Source organism: Pseudophryne corroboree, chromosome 3 (genome assembly GCF_028390025.1).
Source record: "Pseudophryne corroboree isolate aPseCor3 chromosome 3, aPseCor3.hap2, whole genome shotgun sequence".
NCBI classification, from domain to species: domain Eukaryota; kingdom Metazoa; phylum Chordata; class Amphibia; order Anura; family Myobatrachidae; genus Pseudophryne; species Pseudophryne corroboree.
Window position 1 is genome coordinate 463,526,984 of NC_086446.1, and position 19,365 is coordinate 463,546,348.

The window sequence follows — 19,365 nt, forward strand, 5'->3', positions numbered from 1 at the left end:
GCCATGTTAGGCAACATGTTTTTGGTATGGTGTGAGCTGATGTGAATCTTGCCACTAGTTTAATGTAAATTCTTCTCTCGAAGTTGTCCGTGTCCTCTGGCACAGTTCCTATACTGAGGTCTGGAGGAGGAGCATAGAGGAAGGAGCCAGTACACACTGTTGAAAAGTCTTAAAGTGCCGAAGGCTCCTGCGGAACCGTCTATACCCCATGGTACTAAAATAGACCCCAGCATCCTCTACGGACTACGAGAAAAGGATTTACCGGTAGGTAATTCAAATCCTATTTTTAATCTAATTTGAAATAGGTTGTCCAATATTTGCTATTCCTGTCCGCCTTTCTTTGAAGATAATATTTTTGTATTGCTTTGTATGTCTCTGCTATAGTCTTTGTTTTGGCTATATACTATTATATTTACAGCCTTTATTAGATTTCCTAATTTCTGGCTTCCCTATAGTACTTTCTTTTGAATGTCACCACATTATACTTCAGCAAATACTGTATTTTGTAGTCCTGATATAGCACATTAGAATCAGCATAGTGTACCAGGGAGTGTGGGACCAGCAGTCAGTGCCAGTAGGTGTCATTAAATTGAGGTTACCAGAAGGCTAGTGATAAAGGCCCTCATTCCGAGTTGATCGGTCGCAAGGCGAATTTAGCAGAGTTACACACGCTAAGCCGCCGCCTACTGGGAGTGAATCTTAGCTTCTTAAAATTGCGACCGATGTATTCGCAATATTGCGATTACTAACTACTTAGCAGTTTCAGAGTAGCTTCAGACTTACTCTGCCTGTGCGATCAGTTCAGTGCTTGTCGTTCCTGGTTGACGTCACAAACACACCCAGCGTTCGCCCAGGCACTCCCACCGTTTCTCCGGCCACTCCTGCGTTTTTTCCGGAAACGGTAGCGTTTTCAGCCACACGCCCCTGAAACGCCGTGTTTCCGCCCAGTAACACCCATTTCCTGTCAATCACATTACGATCGCCGGAGCGATGAAAAAGCCGTGAGTAAAATTACTTTCTACATAGCAAAGTTACTTGGCGCAGTCGCAGTGCGAACATTGCGCATGCGTACTAAGCGGATTTTCATTGCGATGCGATGAAAAATACCGAGCGAACAACTCGGAATGAGGGCCAATATGTAGTAAAGTAAGTTACCTTTGAAAGCACAGCTATAGGGAAAATTATCAGCAAGAAAACAGTGGAGGTATATCAAGGCCTGTAGCAAATATAACCCCTTTTCTTTATCTGGCAGATAGTTAGACACACTTTCTATCAGAGTCTGTTTAGCTAGTCTATCTAAAATGAAATACTACCGTTTTGAGCAAACCTAGGGGGTAATTCCAAGTTGATCGCAGCAGGACATTTTTTAGCAGTTGGGCAAAACCATGTGCACTGCAGGGGGGGGGGGGGGGGGCAGATATAACATGTGCAGAGAGAGATAGATTTAGGTGTGGTGAGTTCAATCTGCAATCTAAATTGCAGTGTAAAAATAAAGCAGCCAGTATTTACCCTGCACAGAAACAAAATAACCCACCCAAATCTAACTCTCTCTGCAAATGTTATATCTGCCTCCCCTGCAGTGCACATGGTTTTGCTCAACTGCTAAAAAATTTCCTGCTGCGATCAACTTGGAATTACCCCCCTAATGCCATAGAGTTTTTCACGCTACTCTTTCACAAGCTTATTATGAGTAAGCACATCATGGGGGTTATTCGTGAAGCAGTTAAAAGAGTGAGCCTGTGGAGAAGTTGTCCATGGCAACCAATCAGCTGCTTCGTACAATTGTATAGTATGCAAATGATAAATGTTACTTCAATGCTGATTGGTTGCTTTGGGCAACTTCTCCACTGGCTCACTTCTCCACACTTTTTCCTGCTTCATGAATAGACCTCCCATGTGTGATGATGGGGGCCGGGCATAAACAGAGGACTGCATACACCAGACTCCTCCCTGTATTTCAAGAATGTGCTATAACGTGGTGTTACTTAGAAATACCTATTGGGCCTATTTTGCATTTTTAAACACCTCATAACTGACAATCAATTAAATTGTCTATATTAAACGCTGAGCTTAGCCAATATATACCTATACGTATATAAACAAAATATGTAGGTTCTGGCACTTACTCATTCAATAGCATTATTATTCTCTTCCATTGCTTTCCAAACTGTATAGAAAACGTCCCACAATAACGAACACGAATGATGACACAATCCTTTTCAGTGGTGAACACCCGTTTTCATCAGGTCCTTGTGAATGAGCTGAATATTAACCATTAACTAATTAGAGTGTTTATACATGACTAATTAAATTCACCATTCCTTTGTAACATTCCGCCAAATGTATTAAGCCTTAAAAAGTGACAAAGTGGAAACCGAGAAAGAGTGATAAAGTATCAGCCAATCAGCCTCTGTCATTTTTCAAACACAGCCTGTGACAAAGCAGTTAGGTACTGATTGGCTGGAACTTTATCACTCTCTATCCGTCTCCGCATTATCACTTTGTAAGGCTTAATACATTTGGGCCAGTGTTGGAAGTAGATGCTTCTCTAGCAGAGCAAAGACAGTGACTGACAGCTTAGCAGTCTTGCCCTGCAGTGTGTAGCTTGGTTTATACTCCTTTTACACCGCCAGCTAGTTCATGTGCAATAACCCGTGTTGCTGGCTGGTGTAAAAGGGTCGAGTTGGAATAGTCCGGGTCGAGTGACCCGGTATTCCAACTCGGGAAGTTTGCGGGGTTGAACACGTGTTCAACCCGGCAAACTGTGCAGTGTAAACGGTAGCCGGGTCGATGCCACCCGGCTTCCCGTTTACACTCTGTGTGCGGGCGGCGCTTGGAGATCATGTGATCTCCAAGCACCGCCCCTGTCACGTCACCGGCAACGTCACCAACCCGGCGGGTTGGTGACTCCGGTGGAAGAGGGGGCAGACGCGGGTTGCACCCGGGTAGCACCCGTGTCAGGCTCCCGGCTGCGACCCACGATTTTAGGTCTAAAAGAGGTATTAGTGATGCCAAAGTACTTAAAACACTGCCGTCACAGCTTTCTGGCCTACTCCCAATTCATTAGGACACTGTTCTATATATGAGGAGATACATACAGAAGATACAGAATGTCAGTATAACATAACATCGACATGGTGAATGTTGACAATAGGATATTAACAGACAGTTTATAGTGAGGTTAGGGTTAGTCTGTGATTAGGGATACTTTGTTAATGGAAGCCACATAGTCGACATGCCGACTGTTGACATTTGCATTGTCAGCATTTGGCATGCTGACCTCCCATCCATGTCGACATTCTGAAAGTTGACATTTTGTATCACACCCGTATCCAGTCCGGAACATTTTATCAGAGTTGCAGTGAAGCCTTTTTAGCTCATTCCTGAAAACATACATGAGTTTAGTGATCCTATAAAGTATAGGAGAAAGCAGTGCTATAAGCTAACAAAAGGACTCTCTCTTCATTTCCTAATGTTTTCGGAGACAGGTCAGCTTTGTAAACCCAGAGGACAGCTTGTGATGAGCACTTGTGGAGATTTCCGCAGAGTCCAGGAGGAGAGACACCAAATAGATCAGTGTATTCCAGCGCTAGAGCACGGCAAGGTTGGTTAAATGCATACTGTTATGCATAAGACACGATTCACTGGATTTAGACCAGGGACTTTGATTTACCTTTTTTTCCTGCAGGGCTACCGCATTGGAAGTGAATTCTGGAATGTGTCTGAACACATTGGAGATGAACTGAGTGGTATAATGTTATCACTAACTCAAAGCGAGCGTGGTTACCCTTCATCTGTCACTCATGTAGGCCAACCACATAGCATCAAGCAGGAGACTGGTATGTCAAATCTTTCTACTAACGAACACTGCTTTGTGTTGTTCTGACTGAACTATAGATGTGTTCTCATAAAGTGGTGATGTCTTCTCAGGCCCCACAGAGAGACCTCCATATCACCATACATGGGATAAAAGTTTGTATTTGCAACATCGCAGGCACAAGCTCAAAGCAGTCATGGAAGAACTCAACTTCACCAAACCAGTAAGTGAAAAAAGTGGCTTATAGCGGCACAGCTAGACAGAAGAATCCTGTTTCCTAACAGAAACCCAGTTCCCCATATGTTTGTTACCAGGGCACAGGAAAATATACAGCTATACTGTTACCCATGGCAACCAGCTACAACCCCATTGTCTACTGTGGAAAATATTACAGTATCTGCCACTCAATGATATACCAACATGTCCAGAAAAAGAGTCTCTTACTGCTGAACAAACAGCGCGTGGTAAAATAAAATTATAAACACACTACTATAAAAAATAAAGCATATGATTATATAGCACTTGCAGCATGGTTAGATCCCATTATTACAATCTAAAATAAATGGTAACTCATTATATTTATACACATAGCCGGAAATAGGAGTTACTTTGTGTTGCTTCTCCTTTACCTGAATTTTATGCTGGGTTGGCGAGAGGTGTTAGTAGTACTTTCTGCATCAGGGTTCATAGGTTCCACAGGGAACATTGGGTTGTAGGTGGTGAACGAGAGTCAGGCACCAAACAGCTAAGGCTTTAGCTTGTCCCAGAATGCTTGGCTCCTCTCTCCTATAACCCCGCCTACATGCTTAGGGATTCAGTTTTATGTTGGTGCCTGCAAGAAGCAGGTGCACTGTGACAGGGGGCTGCTCAGCAGCCCCAAAGCTTTTTATTTTCAACTTTTTTTTTACTTAGGATTGTTTTTTTGGGCTGTCAGTGCTGTAAGTCAGTGTGACAGCAGCGCTGTAGATTCATCACCTCCTCCGCCGGTGCCGAAACTCCCGCTTGGCCTCAGACAGGAACTTGCGGCAGGGGACACACAGGGCGACTAGCACCGTTGGCTGTTGGGACCCCAGGACTGAGTGGCTGGCAACTCAGGGGGCAGGTAAGAGGGTCCCTTCTCCGGTTTGCCACGCGTCTGGGGAGAAGGACCGCGGCACTGGCGTGGACACTGTCACAGAACAGGGACTCCACTAGACCACCAGGTGTGCAAACACTTATTTCATAAGGCCCGCAAAGTACCTGGGGTGGAAGACCAGCATAGGTGAGGTGGCGCTTGACCTGTAGCCCTCCCCCACCTCTGGGCGCCAATCTACAGTAGACTTCCCGCTACCTCACTCTCGCTCCTTCCCTCAGAGACCCGGGCAGCCATTTTACAGCACAGGCAGCGGCAAGGTCTCCGGGAACGCTGGGCCCAGTCTCCCTGTAAAAATGTCTGCAGCACACCAGGTTTTTACATCCACTTATAGCTTACCTGTTTCAAAATAAGCTGAGTAGTTGATTCAAGTGTTCATTGCAGTAATATTGTATTACTAGGTGATTCATTGTGCCCTAAGGGTGCTCTTCACACCTTCGTAAGGGGCTACAGCCCCTTAACCCTTGCACACCCTAGTGGCGTGCAATATTTTTATTATATGGAGTATTACCTCCAATCATAATTGTGTGAGTGGTTAAATATTGCACAGACAAAGGGCGTGCGATGGTTAAGGGGTGGAAGCCCCTTGCAACGGTGTGAACAGCGCACGCAGGGCCTGATGAATCACCTAGTAGGTACTGTGGTGGAGGAAGTGGCGGGTGCGGGGGAGACGAGGATGGGGTCGGGGGGTGCCACGGGTGGGGGAGGGGCAGTTGCAGAGGTGCCGTGGGTGGGGAAGGGGCTGGTGTGGTGGTGCTGCGGGTATGGGAGGGTGCGGGGGTACCATGGGTGGGGGTCCGGAGCCACCGCGGATGGGGAGGAGCTGTTATGGGGGTGCCGCGGGTGGGGGAGGGGCGGGTGGGGCCGGTGTGGGGGTGCTGCAGGTGGGGGAGGGGGTCCGGAGCCACAGCGGGTGGTGGAGGGGGGTGTGGGGGTGCCGCGGATGGGGCCCGGAGATACTGCGAGTGGTGGAGGGGCAGGTAATGCTTCTCCTGCTTGTCCTCCAGGAAGCAGCTAAGCTGCTGTCCTCCCTTTGGCAGTGGCTCTCCCAGAAACTCGCACAGCAGCCAGTCACTATTATTAGCGCCGGTGTCCCAACGCGCTGCATTACAGGGAAGAAGATGCACTCAATAAACTACAGTTCCCGGCAGCCCTAAGGGCTGGTATGTAGTTTATTTAGTGCATCTACTTCCCTGTAATGTGGCACGTTGGGACACCGGCGCTAACAATAGTGACTGGCTGTGATACAATGGGTGTTTCCAAAAGTATGCGCAATTAACTGGGAGTGCAGCTAAATCAAGTGCAAAAAGAGGTGTATCCCACACTTCAAAAGATATAACAATAGAAAGAAAGAACTTTTACATATGATAATAGCGCTCACCCAGTGACATGTAAAAGTGAACAAATAACTGGTAGACAATGCATTCACCCTTAAAAGTTATTCCTCGTTGATGTATTGAATGGAGGAAGAAGATTCACTTTAGGGGATCCTCGTATCAAGCAATAACATTCAGAAATGGAACAGATGGATTCCCAAAAATCTGAAAGATAAGTGCCTCTTTCCCAATTGTATATGGGTTTAAACAAGAGGCACCATTAAACACAAACCATAGTGCAGTATTTTTGTTAAAAGCACGCACAGTTTTTAATGCACAAATTAAACTTACAAGAAGTTAAAAGAACAAAAGCATATCATGATAGACTTCATGGGATAACACAGATGTTATATCACCCAGCGATTTCTTGCAGCCACGGCAGATGGTACTGGAAAGTGTGCACAGTCTCTCCAGGTGTCCAGCAGCATGCAGAATAGCAGAGGGTAAATGTGTCCAAATGTCCCAGGGTCAGTCACAGGTTAAAAGCAAGAAGCCACGCTTAATGCGTATCGGACAGAACGTCCTTCATCAGAAGCGTGGATTAGTGGCTCCAAACTGGTGTTTTTATACCATCCTGGATGAGGGTCTCAGCTGTCTCCGATCATCAATCGCTCGTTGCGCTCCGTCCAGCGCACATGCGCGATGACTACCGGAAACCGGAAATCGTCGGTGCGTGTCACTTGCGCTCCACAGACCCAGAAGACCTCCAAACGGCTCTCCTTCACTTTGTTACATGGATAACCATGCTGTTGGTATGCGTTTCACTGACCAGGAAATGCACACAGAACCGTCATCCATTCATTCCCTTATATAGGGTTGTCACAACAAATATAACATGGAGTCCCGGATTAATATACGACCATATAAAAATAAAAAAGAAGAAATAGCAGCAATTACCAAATAATACGGACACATATCCAAATCAGGAGACACTTCAGAAATTAAACACTAGGATGGACAGAAAAAGGGGGGGATTAAGTCAAGAAACATTTTAACTCAAAATCCCCATTCAGACCACCCGGGTTCAGGGTGCCTAGACGATGTATTAACCTCATCTCTGTTTGCGAGAGTCTTTTATCCAAATCCCTTGTTCTCCATTTCTGTTGTATCACCTGCACACCCCAAAAGTTCCTGAGTGCACTTGTATTGGAATTGTGTACCCTTTTAAAGTGTGCTGAGACATTATGCGATTCAAGACCTTTTCGGATATTATATATATGCTCGAGCATATATATAATATCCAAAAAGGTCTTGAATCGCATAATGTCTCAGCACACTTTAAAAGGGTACACAATTCCAATACAAGTGCACTCAGGAACTTTTGGGCTGTGCAGGTGATACAACAGAAATGGAGAACAAGGGATTTGGATAAAAGACTCTCGCAAACAGAGATGAGGTTAATACATCGTCTAGGCACCCTGAACCCGGGTGGTCTGAACGGGGATTTTGAGTTAAAATGTTTCTTGACTTAATCCCCCCCTTTTTCTGTCCATCCTAGTGTTTAATTTCTGAAGTGTCTCCTGATTTGGATATGTGTCCGTATTATTTGGTAATTGCTGCTATTTCTTCTTTTTTATTTTTATATGGTCGTATATTAATCCGGGACTCCATGTTATATTTGTTGTGACAACCCTATATAAGGGAATGAATGGATGACGGTTCTGTGTGCATTTCCTGGTCAGTGAAACGCATACCAACAGCATGGTTATCCATGTAACAAAGTGAAGGAGAGCCGTTTGGAGGTCTTCCGGGTCTGTGGAGCGCAAGTGACACGCACCGACGATTTCCGGTTTCCGGTAGTCATCGCGCATGTGCGCTGGACGGAGCGCAACGAGCGATTGATGATCGGAGACAGCTGAGACCCTCATCCAGGATGGTATAAAAACACCAGTTTGGAGCCACTAATCCACGCTTCTGATGAAGGACGTTCTGTCCGATACGCGTTAAGCGTGGCTTCTTGCTTTTAACCTGTGACTGACCCTGGGACATTTGGACACATTTACCCTCTGCTATTCTGCATGCTGCTGGACACCTGGAGAGACTGTGCACACTTTCCAGTACCATCTGCCGTGGCTGCAAGAAATCGCTGGGTGATATAACATCTGTGTTATCCCATGAAGTCTATCATGATATGCTTTTGTTCTTTTAACTTCTTGTAAGTTTAATTTGTGCATTAAAAACTGTGCGTGCTTTTAACAAAAATACTGCACTATGGTTTGTGTTTAATGGTGCCTCTTGTTTAAACCCATATACAATTGGGAAAGAGGCACTTATCTTTCAGATTTTTGGGAATCCATCTGTTCCATTTCTGAATGTTATTGCTTGATACGAGGATCCCCTAAAGTGAATCTTCTTCCTCCATTCAATACATCAACGAGGAATAACTTTTAAGGGTGAATGCATTGTCTACCAGTTATTTGTTCACTTTTACATGTCACTGGGTGAGCGCTATTATCATATGTAAAAGTTCTTTCTTTCAATAGTGACTGGCTGGCAGAACTGACTGACTGGCTGAATCAATGTAAAAGGTGAGAGTGCTGTGCAGTGTCAGTGACACTGCACATCCACTGCACTGCACAGCACTTTCAACTTTTACATTGATTCAGTGCCCAGACATTACCCTCCGCTATATCACCCACTCTATCTGTTACATTAGCCATCTCGGGGCTTCCAGGCCGGCAGCCCAGGTGCTTTGTTGCGGAGTCAGGGCCTCTGGGGATCTGGGCGTGGCTGTGGTGGGGAGGCACTTCTGTGACATCACGCGCAGAGGAGGCTTCGGGCTCAGAGAGTATGCAGCGCAGCTTTTGTTCCACCTGCGCCATGGCTAGGGAGTGGGGATTGTTGATGCTGGAGGGGGCAGGCGAACTGGCAGCAGGACATAGGACGCTGCAGTAAAATATTTTTTCCCCCTATCTACAGCACAGAGACTTGCTGCAGATGCAGTGTTATACCCTCCAGCTGTACCTTTTTGGCAGGTACAGTCCCTTTTTTTTATGGTCTGTACCGATTTTTGGCTCTCCAAACTTCCATTGAAAGTATAGGAAAAGGGGCGTGGCCACGCCACTTTACCCGTGGCCATGCCCCCTTTTCGAATTTGTAGCGATTTTTATGTGTAAATTGCTGGAGGGTATGTTGCTGCAGATGCAGTGGGCCTATTTTGGGGTGTGGACCTGGAGCTGCATCTCCATCAGCCCCATTCTTAATCCTGGTCTGGGAACACACAGCAGCCAAAGGACAGAGCCTTCCATTGAATGTAACCTGTGTGGGAGGGCATTTCTCGGCCAATCAGCTGTGAACTGGGTGTGATAGACCTGCCACTAACCCAATGAGAGCTCCTAGCCGCGCCCAGCGTTAGACACACAGACACAGAGTCACAGATCTGGGCTACTATTATATAGGAGATTTATCTGCATTGTATGTGACTGTACTGTATGCTAGTTTTGCTGTCTGAGTTCTCTTTTCAACTGTACTGTATATTACTGGTTCTGTTATTTCTGTACCCAGGGCAGAGGTGCTTCCAGGGTTATTTCTCGTTCATCCACTAGGGGACACTGTAGATCTAGTACAGCTGGGGTGTGAAGGATGCAGACCGGAAGTAGCACAATCTATAAAAAAAATTATGCACAGCTGGCTCCTCTCCCTTCACGCCCCGTAATTCCTCCAGTTTGAACAATTGTGCTTGGAGGTGGAAGCACAGAAAGAAGCTCTTGCTCCACAAAAGTTTTTTTGTTATGATCTTTTTAGAATTTTTCCTCTTAACGATAGCCCTATCCCACCTGTCAGAAAGGAGGGTGCAGGCTCAATTGAGGTGTACTTTAACACTACATAGAGACTAAGATCCCGGTGGAATGGGTCGGCATCGCTTACAGAAGCTCTCTAACAGTGAGTAACAAGCAGCGCTTACGATAGACTATATAGGTTCCCCGCTGAACTGACTAAGCGCTGGCAGAGAGGCAACTCCGGAGCGGAGCAGCGGGACAGCACGGCTTAGGTGGCTGGCGCACATAGAACAGCTGGAAGGCGGGGGTGCAGCAAAGCCGCCTGGCGGCTTTTCCTCTATCGTCACTGCTGTACAAGACGCTGCTAACAGGTCGGATAGTAGGTGTAATGCAGCCAGATAGAAGCTAGCGGGTACATTCAATAGGAGAGCACATTCACAGCCTTCGGTGAGTGTACTGGACGCGCAAACAGGCAGGAGGGACCTCGCTGCAGGGAATCCTAGCAGCGAGGTGAACAAGATTTTTCAGTTGCGGACATTTAGGTTAGGTAAATTAGGCGTGATTGCAAGAGCAGGCTGTCCACTAAGAAGAAAAAGCACTCCTCCTGTTGTTTATTCAAAGCAACAGCCATGTTATACTGCATTAGCATGCTGTGGAAAATAAATTAAGGTTTTTTATTAGCGCTGACTTATAGTTAAATGACTGTTAGAAGATCTTCTGTAATTAAGGAGAAGGAGAAAATAAGTTGTTAATTACATATACTGTATATATATATATTATCTTCCAAGGGACACTGCTGACAAGTCCTACGGAAGAGGAAGCTTCAGAAGCATCAACCCGGTCACATATCAACTGAACTCAACAGTTGGTAGGGTGAGGTTTGTACACGTGTAGCTGTTTTTTTGCTAATTTTTTATTCTCTTACGGCTTTGTGGCTAAAAAGCTAATTTCATTGCTCCCAACATCAGTGCATCTTTTTCTCCATCTATACCAGTAGAGTGAAAACACGGCTGTTTGGAGTTTTGTGTGTGAGGGTTGGACATGGCGTCTAAACCACCAACCAAGACCACAAGAATATGTTATGGCACATGTTATGACTCAGGGGTGTGCGACACATATTTGGGAATGTACGATCAACCCAGGAGAAGTGGTACATTAAGGTCATGGGAAAATGCCCTGGAGGAAAATTCTAAGGAGATGGTGGAATCCCGTAAGCAACAATAGAATGGGCCGCCGGTTTCTCAAAAACTATGGAGGAATTCCTCATTTGCCCATACGCAAATCTGTAAAGAGGCCTCCTCCTTTCCTGCAAGAACATTAGGAGGAGGAGAAAGGTCTCCTGGTAAATGAGGAGAGAGAAATTGGTTGAGGAGATATTCAATGGTAGCCCTTCGGAGGAGATTTCAGAGGTAAAGGGGTTAGAATCCCTTATTAAGGATGTTAAACTGGTACTTCGTTTCATATAGGTGGAAATTAAGGAGCTGAAGTAATGATCTGTTTGAATCACAGAAACCATCAGCGGCAGTGTTTCCAATTCTTCAGACGCTTTAGGATCAGATGGGAGAGGCATGGAAGCAGCTGGATAGATACTTCCAATTGCCCAAAAAAGTTTACTGTTAATTACCCCTTGTCTAGGGGAGTGATGTCCAAATGGGAAGTACCACCGATTATGGATGCTTCGTTAGCTAGATTGTCATAAAAGAAAAATAGTAAAATATTACCTATACCAAACGTGCATACACTTAAAGATGTATCAGATCGCAAGTTGGATACGGCCCTTAAATCTATCACAGAGACCTGCGATGTTAGGTGGATGGGTCATAAGGCTATTGTTGCTTGACCAGGATATATAGTTCAAAATGTTGCGGAGGACAGTAGTCCGCAAAGAAATAGTTAGGCTAGCGGAGCATATCCGAGAGTCGGCCACTTACATTTGTCAAGTCACAAAAGATGCTAGTAGGTTAGCGTCACGCATTGCAGCTTTGGCAATATCGACCAGACGGTTGCTCTGGCTCAGAGATTGGTAAGTGGAAACGATCCCCTTTGTGGGGGTAACTGTTGTTTGGTCCAGAATTGGACAAGTGGTTTTCTCAAGCCACAGCGGGAAAATCCACATTTATGTAAACTACGTATCCTAGAATCACACAACCGGTAAGATAAACTCTGATTCAGTGTTTCATTTATTTAGGTCTTAATCCTTTCGAGCCAGTGAAAGAGGCTTTGCTAGACAAGTGCGTGGAAACTTTTTATGCAGGTGGGGGTGTGTTCTGCGCTCCCTCCAATGAATGTTCTGTGTGTGTGGGGTGGTTCTGTCCGTGCAGCCTAGGTTCCAGGGATAGGAATTCTTTTCGAGTATTCCTTATTTTGGCAGAGAGAAACGGAAGGGGGGACCTCTGGCGCTACAGGATAGGTTTTGGATACTGAAAAATTCAAGTTGTGTTCTTATGTATAAAAAAAGAATGTTTTTATTTTTGAGAAAATATATAATGACAGTTGTGAAAATGAGTATGCAAAGTCAGCAGTATTGGTAAACAATATTGACAAAAATGACATTAGTAAAATCAGTATTCTCTAAAACGATTGTTTATATGCTATTTAAAACTGTTTGTTAAGGATATACATGGTAAATTGATAGAAAATGAAATTAGAAATTGTAATTAATCTCAGTTGTATATGAGACGACTATAAAACACTGTGAATAACGTGCAACTGTGATTGTTTATAAAAAGTTTGCAACAGGATACATATCTGACACAATGTTCAAAAGCAGGTGGATACTGTTGCTGGAATATTTCCTTCTGAAGTTCCTTACAGTGCATGCACAGTCTCGTTAAACAGTGGAAGGGGGAGAACTGTCTCTCCGTTCCTGTAATTGCTGCAGTCCCGTTTCTATCTCATTATAGGGTGATTCCTTAGTGTATGGGAAACTCACGTATCTTCGTCCCTTACGGGACTGGTGGGCTCAGTTCCGAGCGGTGGTGGGTTGTATGTGTCTTTTTTCTCCCCCTCCGGAGCCGCGATGTTGCTACAGGCGCCTGCAGTGCTGATCCTCGTGGAGCTTTAGGTGGCCGGCGTCTTCCACGGGGGTCAGAGTCTCCGGATCTGAGGCGGGTGTGAGGCGGGTGTCAAGGGGGCGTGGTCCAACGCGTTTCACTCGGCTGTGGATGCCGTGCTTCGTCAGGGAATGTCGAAGCACGGCATCCACAGCCGAGTGAAACGCGTTGGACCACGCCCCCTTGACACCCGCCTCACACCCGCCTCAGATCCGGAGACTCTGACCCCCGTGGAAGACGCCGGCCACCTAAAGCTCCACGAGGATCAGCACTGCAGGCGCCTGTAGCAACATCGCGGCTCCGGAGGGGGAGAAAAAAGACACATACAACCCACCACCGCTCGGAACTGAGCCCACCAGTCCCGTAAGGGACGAAGATACGTGAGTTTCCCATACACTAAGGAATCACCCTATAATGAGATAGAAACGGGACTGCAGCAATTACAGGAACGGAGAGACAGTTCTCCCCCTTCCACTGTTTAACGAGACTGTGCATGCACTGTAAGGAACTTCAGAAGGAAATATTCCAGCAACAGTATCCACCTGCTTTTGAACATTGTGTCAGATATGTATCCTGTTGCAAACTTTTTATAAACAATCACAGTTGCACGTTATTCACAGTGTTTTATAGTCGTCTCATATACAACTGAGATTAATTACAATTTCTAATTTCATTTTCTATCAATTTACCATGTATATCCTTAACAAACAGTTTTAAATAGCATATAAACAATCGTTTTAGAGAATACTGATTTTACTAATGTCATTTTTGTCAATATTGTTTACCAATACTGCTGACTTTGCATACTCATTTTCACAACTGTCATTATATATTTTCTCAAAAATAAAAACATTCTTTTTTTATACATAAGAACACAACTTGAATTTTTCAGTATCCAAAACCTATCCTGTAGCGCCAGAGGTCCCCCCTTCCGTTTCTAAGTGCGTGGAAACAGAGGCTATTCCCAGTCCATCACTTTGGGTCTCCTATGGTGAGCGCAAGGTAGGAAAGGTTTCAGGACGCCTGGGCCGAAACCTCACCAGAAGTCTGGATCACCAATATTATTACCAAGGGATACAAAATAGAATTTCTGAACCGACCTCACAGTCAGTTCTTTACGACAGGCCTTTCTAGGTGACCTCAAAAAGCGAGGACACTAAACAGGGCTATTCAAAAGTTACTTCAGACGGAAGTACTTATGGTTGTCCCGTCTCCTCAAAGAAGAACAGGATTTTATTCAAATAGTTTTGTAGTGCTAAAACCGGATACGTCTCTCAAACAAATCATCATTTTAAATGTGTTAAATTAATTCCTGACAGTTTACAGATTCAAGATGGAATCAATACAGTCAGTTATTGCGGGATTGGAGCAACGAGAGTTCATGGTGTCCATGGACATAAAGGACGCCTACCTCCCTATCCAGATTGGGGAACCCGCACCAAGCCTATTTACGGTTTGCAGTGGACAACTCTCATTATCAGTTCAGAGCTCTACCATTTGGCTTATCATCAGACCCGAGAGTCTTCAAGGTTCATGGCAGTCATGGTAAAGAAATTGAGATCGTTAGGGGTAAAGATAATACAGTATCTGGATGACCTTCTTATCAAGGTTCCCTCTCAGGACCAGATGATCTGGGATGCTCAGATCAGTCATCAGTTTCTGATTCGACATGGCTGGATCGTGAACTTATATCCAATCTGCAACCGATGCAGAAGATTCAATTTCTAGGTCTCATTTTAGATACAATACAACCGAAGGTGTTTCTCGCAGAAGACAAGATTCGAGACATCAAGGAGACGGTACGTCAGGTTCTACAGAACCAGACGGTCTCTCTGCATATATATGTAAGGATTCTAAGAAAGATGGTGGCATCCTTCAAAGCGATCCAAAACGGCAGACTACATACCAGACCCTTTATGAATCTGATTGCTCAGGGGGCAGGCATGCTTTTCCTTCTTCACCGAAGGATTCGCTTGTCCCCCAGGCCAGGACCTCATGTCCCCCAGGCCAGGCAGAGGCTACTATTCGACCCTGTACCTAGTCCCAAAACCAAACAGGTCACACCAGCCTTTTCTCAACCTCAAACAAATTTGTGAAAGTTTCCAGGTTTCGCGTGGAAACCTTGCGATCCATGCAACCAACATTATAAGTTCCGGACACTACCGTTTGGCCTTGCTACGGCACCCAGTATCTTTAACAAAGTCATGGCAGCACACCTCCGTTGCCAAGGTATTCGGATTCTCCTGCACCTGGATGATCTGCTGATCCTGGAGAACTCACATGATGTTCTCCTCAGTCATCTCCAACTGACAATAGCCTTCCTGCAATGTCACAGATGGCTAATAAATTGGAAAAAGTCCTCCCTTACTCTGGATGTTGCATCTGGGAGCACTTCTAGACTCTCTGTCAACGACTTTACCCGGACAAAATTTTGAAACTGAAGACCAAAAGTATGGCACTTCCTTCACCGTCCTCAAGTGTCGGTGCATTCAGCAATGCAAATCCTCTGGCTAATGGTGTCAGCATTCGACATGGTCGAATTTGATCAGTTTCATTCGTGTCCTCTGCAAAGACTGATACTTTCCAGGTGGAACGGCCAACCTTATCGCATCAGATTCCAAATGATAACTCTGACTCTGGAGGTTCAGCTGTCACTGACTTGGTAGCTCCAAGACCAGCAACTGCCATTCTGTGTCCCCCAATGGGTCCTGCTCAGGACAGATGCCAGCCTTCGTGGCTGAGGAGTGGTAACTGAAAATCATGCATTTCAGGGACGCTGGAGCCTAGCGGAGTCTCAATTGCCAATCAATTTGTTGGAGTTGAGGGCGGTGTACAGGGCGTTGACTCTAGCCCAAACACACCTCCAAGACAGGGCAGTCCAGGTTCATCAGACAATTCCACAACAGTGGCAAATATCAGTAATCAGGGAGGCACTCGCAGCAAGATGGCAATGCAGGAAGTGTCCAAAATTCTCAGATGGGCCGAACGCCATCTACCGGCCATATCAGCGGTATTCATTCCAGGCATACTCAACTTGGAAGCGGACTTCCTCAGTTGTCAGGATGTTCTTGCAGAAGAATGGGCTCTTCACCCGGACATTTTCCAACTTCTGGTGGACTGATGGGGCCTACCAGACGTGGATCTCATGGCCTCACGCCACAACCACAAGGTATTTGGATCCTGAACCAGGGATCCTCAGGCAGCATCCATAGATGCTCTGTCCATCTAGTGGACGTTTTGTCTACCATACATCTTCTCTCCAGTATCCCTTCTACCTCGGGTCCTTTGAAAATTCAAACAAGAAGGAGTCAATCCTTATTCTGGTGGCCCCAGCATGGCCCAGGTGGCATTGGTTCTCTGATCTCTAGCCCCCCCCCCCCCCTCCTTCAACTTCCTCAGCGATGGGACCTTCTATCTCAGTGCCCATGTCTCCATCCTGATCTGGCCCATCTGGAATCATCAATCCTAAAGACAAAAGGAATTTTGAACCCTGTGATTCAAACCATGCTTCAGGCACGTAAACCTGTCACAGCAGAAATCTATTATAGAGTATGGCACACTTACTTTACGTGGTGCGCTGCAAAGCATTATGATGCAACTGCCTTTCGAACATCAAAAATACTTGCATTTCTACAAGGTGGTTTGGATTTAGGCTTACGTCTTGCCTCTCTCAAAGTGCATGTTTCTGCATTGTCTGGTTCCAATACAAGATTGCCTCACTTGCTGATGTACGTACCTTTCTTTAGGGTGTCATCCGCTTGCAACCTCCTTATGACCCACCAGTGGCTCCTTCTGTCTGTAGTGTTGACCGCTCTTCAAGAGCCTCCCTTTGAACCTTTGGAGTCCGCCGATCTCAGATGGCTGACTGCTAAAGTGCTATTTTTACAGGCCATTGCTTTGGCCACAAGAGTGTCGGACTTAAAAGCCGTCTCCTGTCAACCCCCATTCAAGATTTTTCATCAAGACAGGGCAATTCTTCGAACTAGGCCTGGTTACCTCCCTAAAGTGGTTTCTTCTTTCCACCTTAATCAGGATATTGTGGTTCCAGTCTTTGTGTTGCCAGACTTATCTGCTAAAAACCATTCTTTGGATGTGGCTCGTGCTCTACGTATATATTTAGACTGTACGTACTAGCTCCATCCAACGGTCTGATGCCTTGTTCATTCTCTTTAGTTTTCATGAGTGTGGTTGGCCTGCTAATAAGCAGACGCTGGCCAGATGAATTAGAATGGTCATTGCACATGCTTGCACTCAAGCTGACCTTACTATCCCAGCTACCATTTCTGCCCATTCTACTCGGTGCGTCCACCGAACAATTGTGCAAGGTGACTATATGGTCTTCGGTCCACACATTTTTTAGGTTTTATGCCTTTGATACATTCACCTCCCAAGATTCATTCGGATGCTGGATTCTTTTATCCTCTCAGGTGCGTCTCCTCCCTTGAAGTACTGCTTTAGGACATCCCCGATGATCCCTGTGGAACCTATGAACTCTGATGAAGAAAAGGAGAGTTATGGTAGACTTGTTAACTCTTTCTTCGAAAATTCATAAGGTACACAGGGCGCCCACCCTGACGCATCTGGCTTTTCTGGCGGGTTTTGCGGCATTGATCTCTGGTTCCTTTCTCCTGTCTGAGAGAATGGGGGATATTCAATTGTTTGAAAAGTCAGTTGGGTGTCTGTATTTTCCTATCTAATAGACAGGAAAAACAGACACCCAAATGACTTTTCAAACATTTGAATGTGTTCTTATATGCCTAACATCTTTCTTCTCTCCTTTCCTCTTCCTGCTTTGAGCTGATTAACAAAACTGAATCCCTGAGTATGAAGGCGGGGTTATAGGAGAGAGGAGTCAAGCATTCTTGGACAAGCTAAAGCTTTAACTGTTTGGTGCCTGACTCTCATTCACCACCTACAACCCGATGTTCCCTGTGGACCCTATGAACTTCGAAGAAAGAGTTAACAAGGGTAAGTCTACCATAACACTCCATTTATAGCTTATTGGTTAGCACACCTACAATAATTTGGTTACTGCTGGATGCCATTTCTACAGCAGTGAGGACATTAGTAAATTTGAGTGTGTACAACAAAGGGCAACTAATATAGTGCATGGTCTAAACCAGTGGTTCTCAACCTCGGTCCTCAAGTACCCCCAAAAGTTCATGTTTTCAAGGTCTCCTCACAGGATTGCAAGTGAAATAATTTGCTCCACCTGTGGGTCTTTTAAAATGCGTCAGTGAGTAATGAATGCACCTGTGCACCAGCTAGGTGACCTGGAAAACATGAACTGTTGGGGGTACTTGAGGACCGAGGTTGAGAACCACTGGTCTAAACTACAAAACTTCCCAGGAAAATGGTGATTTATCTAACTATGTATAGCTTGGAGCAGAGAAAAAAGAGGAGTAATATTTAATATTTTAAAATATATCAAGGGTTTAAAAATGTGTAAAGAGACTAATCCCTTTTATATAATATTGCTGTCACCAAGTAGCAGAAAGTCTCAGAAATTGAATAGCTTAACTGTAATACCCCATATACCTGTGAGATCTTATCACAGTGTATAGGGCAGCTGCACCACCTGTCGCATTCAGTTCACTGATAAGGGACTGCCATACTGCTGAGAAGTTAATATGTTCAATCATGAGGCTCTGTCAATGAAAGATACAATCTATGACTTACACATGTCTAAAGCAGATAACTGACTACTGAAACATTTAGCCTGAAGCACAGTGCAGATTGCTATCAGGTAACTGTCTTTTTTTGGTGGAGGAACAGTCTGAGATTGTTCCAATGCAATTTCTAACCTCCTGCTCCACTTTATGCATACTCTATGGTTATGTTATCTAGACTACTGGAGGTTTTATCTTTTATTGCTAGTGCTTTCCAAATCTCCAACAAGGGTTTAAACAAGATATAGGTGAGCTCCAGATGGCACTGTCAGAGAAACGCATAAGAAACCTACAGTGATCAAGATCATTTCTTCATAAAGCCAGACTGTCTTTCTTACTTAATGACTAAAGGCCCGTACACACTGGTCGATATATCGGCCGTTCTCTTGAACGGCCGATATATCGCGGGTCCGTCGGCCAGTGTGTACGGCCGGTACGTCTGTGAATTCCGTCGTTCACAGACGTATCGCGTCGGCCGCGCAGCAGCACAGCCGACGGCCAATATATCTACCGATATATTGGCGCGTCGCTGTGTGTGTACGGGGCGGTCGGCCGACCGCCCGTACACATGCTGCGGCGGCCGGAGGTGATTGACAGCT

At 45.4% G+C, this 19,365-nt stretch overlaps 1 protein-coding gene across 1 annotated transcript in view; it reads left to right on the top strand.

Annotated features, from left to right (window-relative positions):
• MYCBPAP (MYCBP associated protein) overlaps positions 1-19,365 on the top strand; it is a 195,327-nt gene that overhangs the window by 74,555 nt on the left and 101,407 nt on the right. The window contains exons 6-8 of the mRNA XM_063960703.1: positions 3,489-3,604; positions 3,689-3,839; positions 3,931-4,040. Of these exons, the coding sequence (XP_063816773.1) occupies positions 3,489-3,604; positions 3,689-3,839; positions 3,931-4,040 (377 nt within the window). The remainder of the gene's footprint in view (positions 1-3,488; positions 3,605-3,688; positions 3,840-3,930; positions 4,041-19,365) is intronic.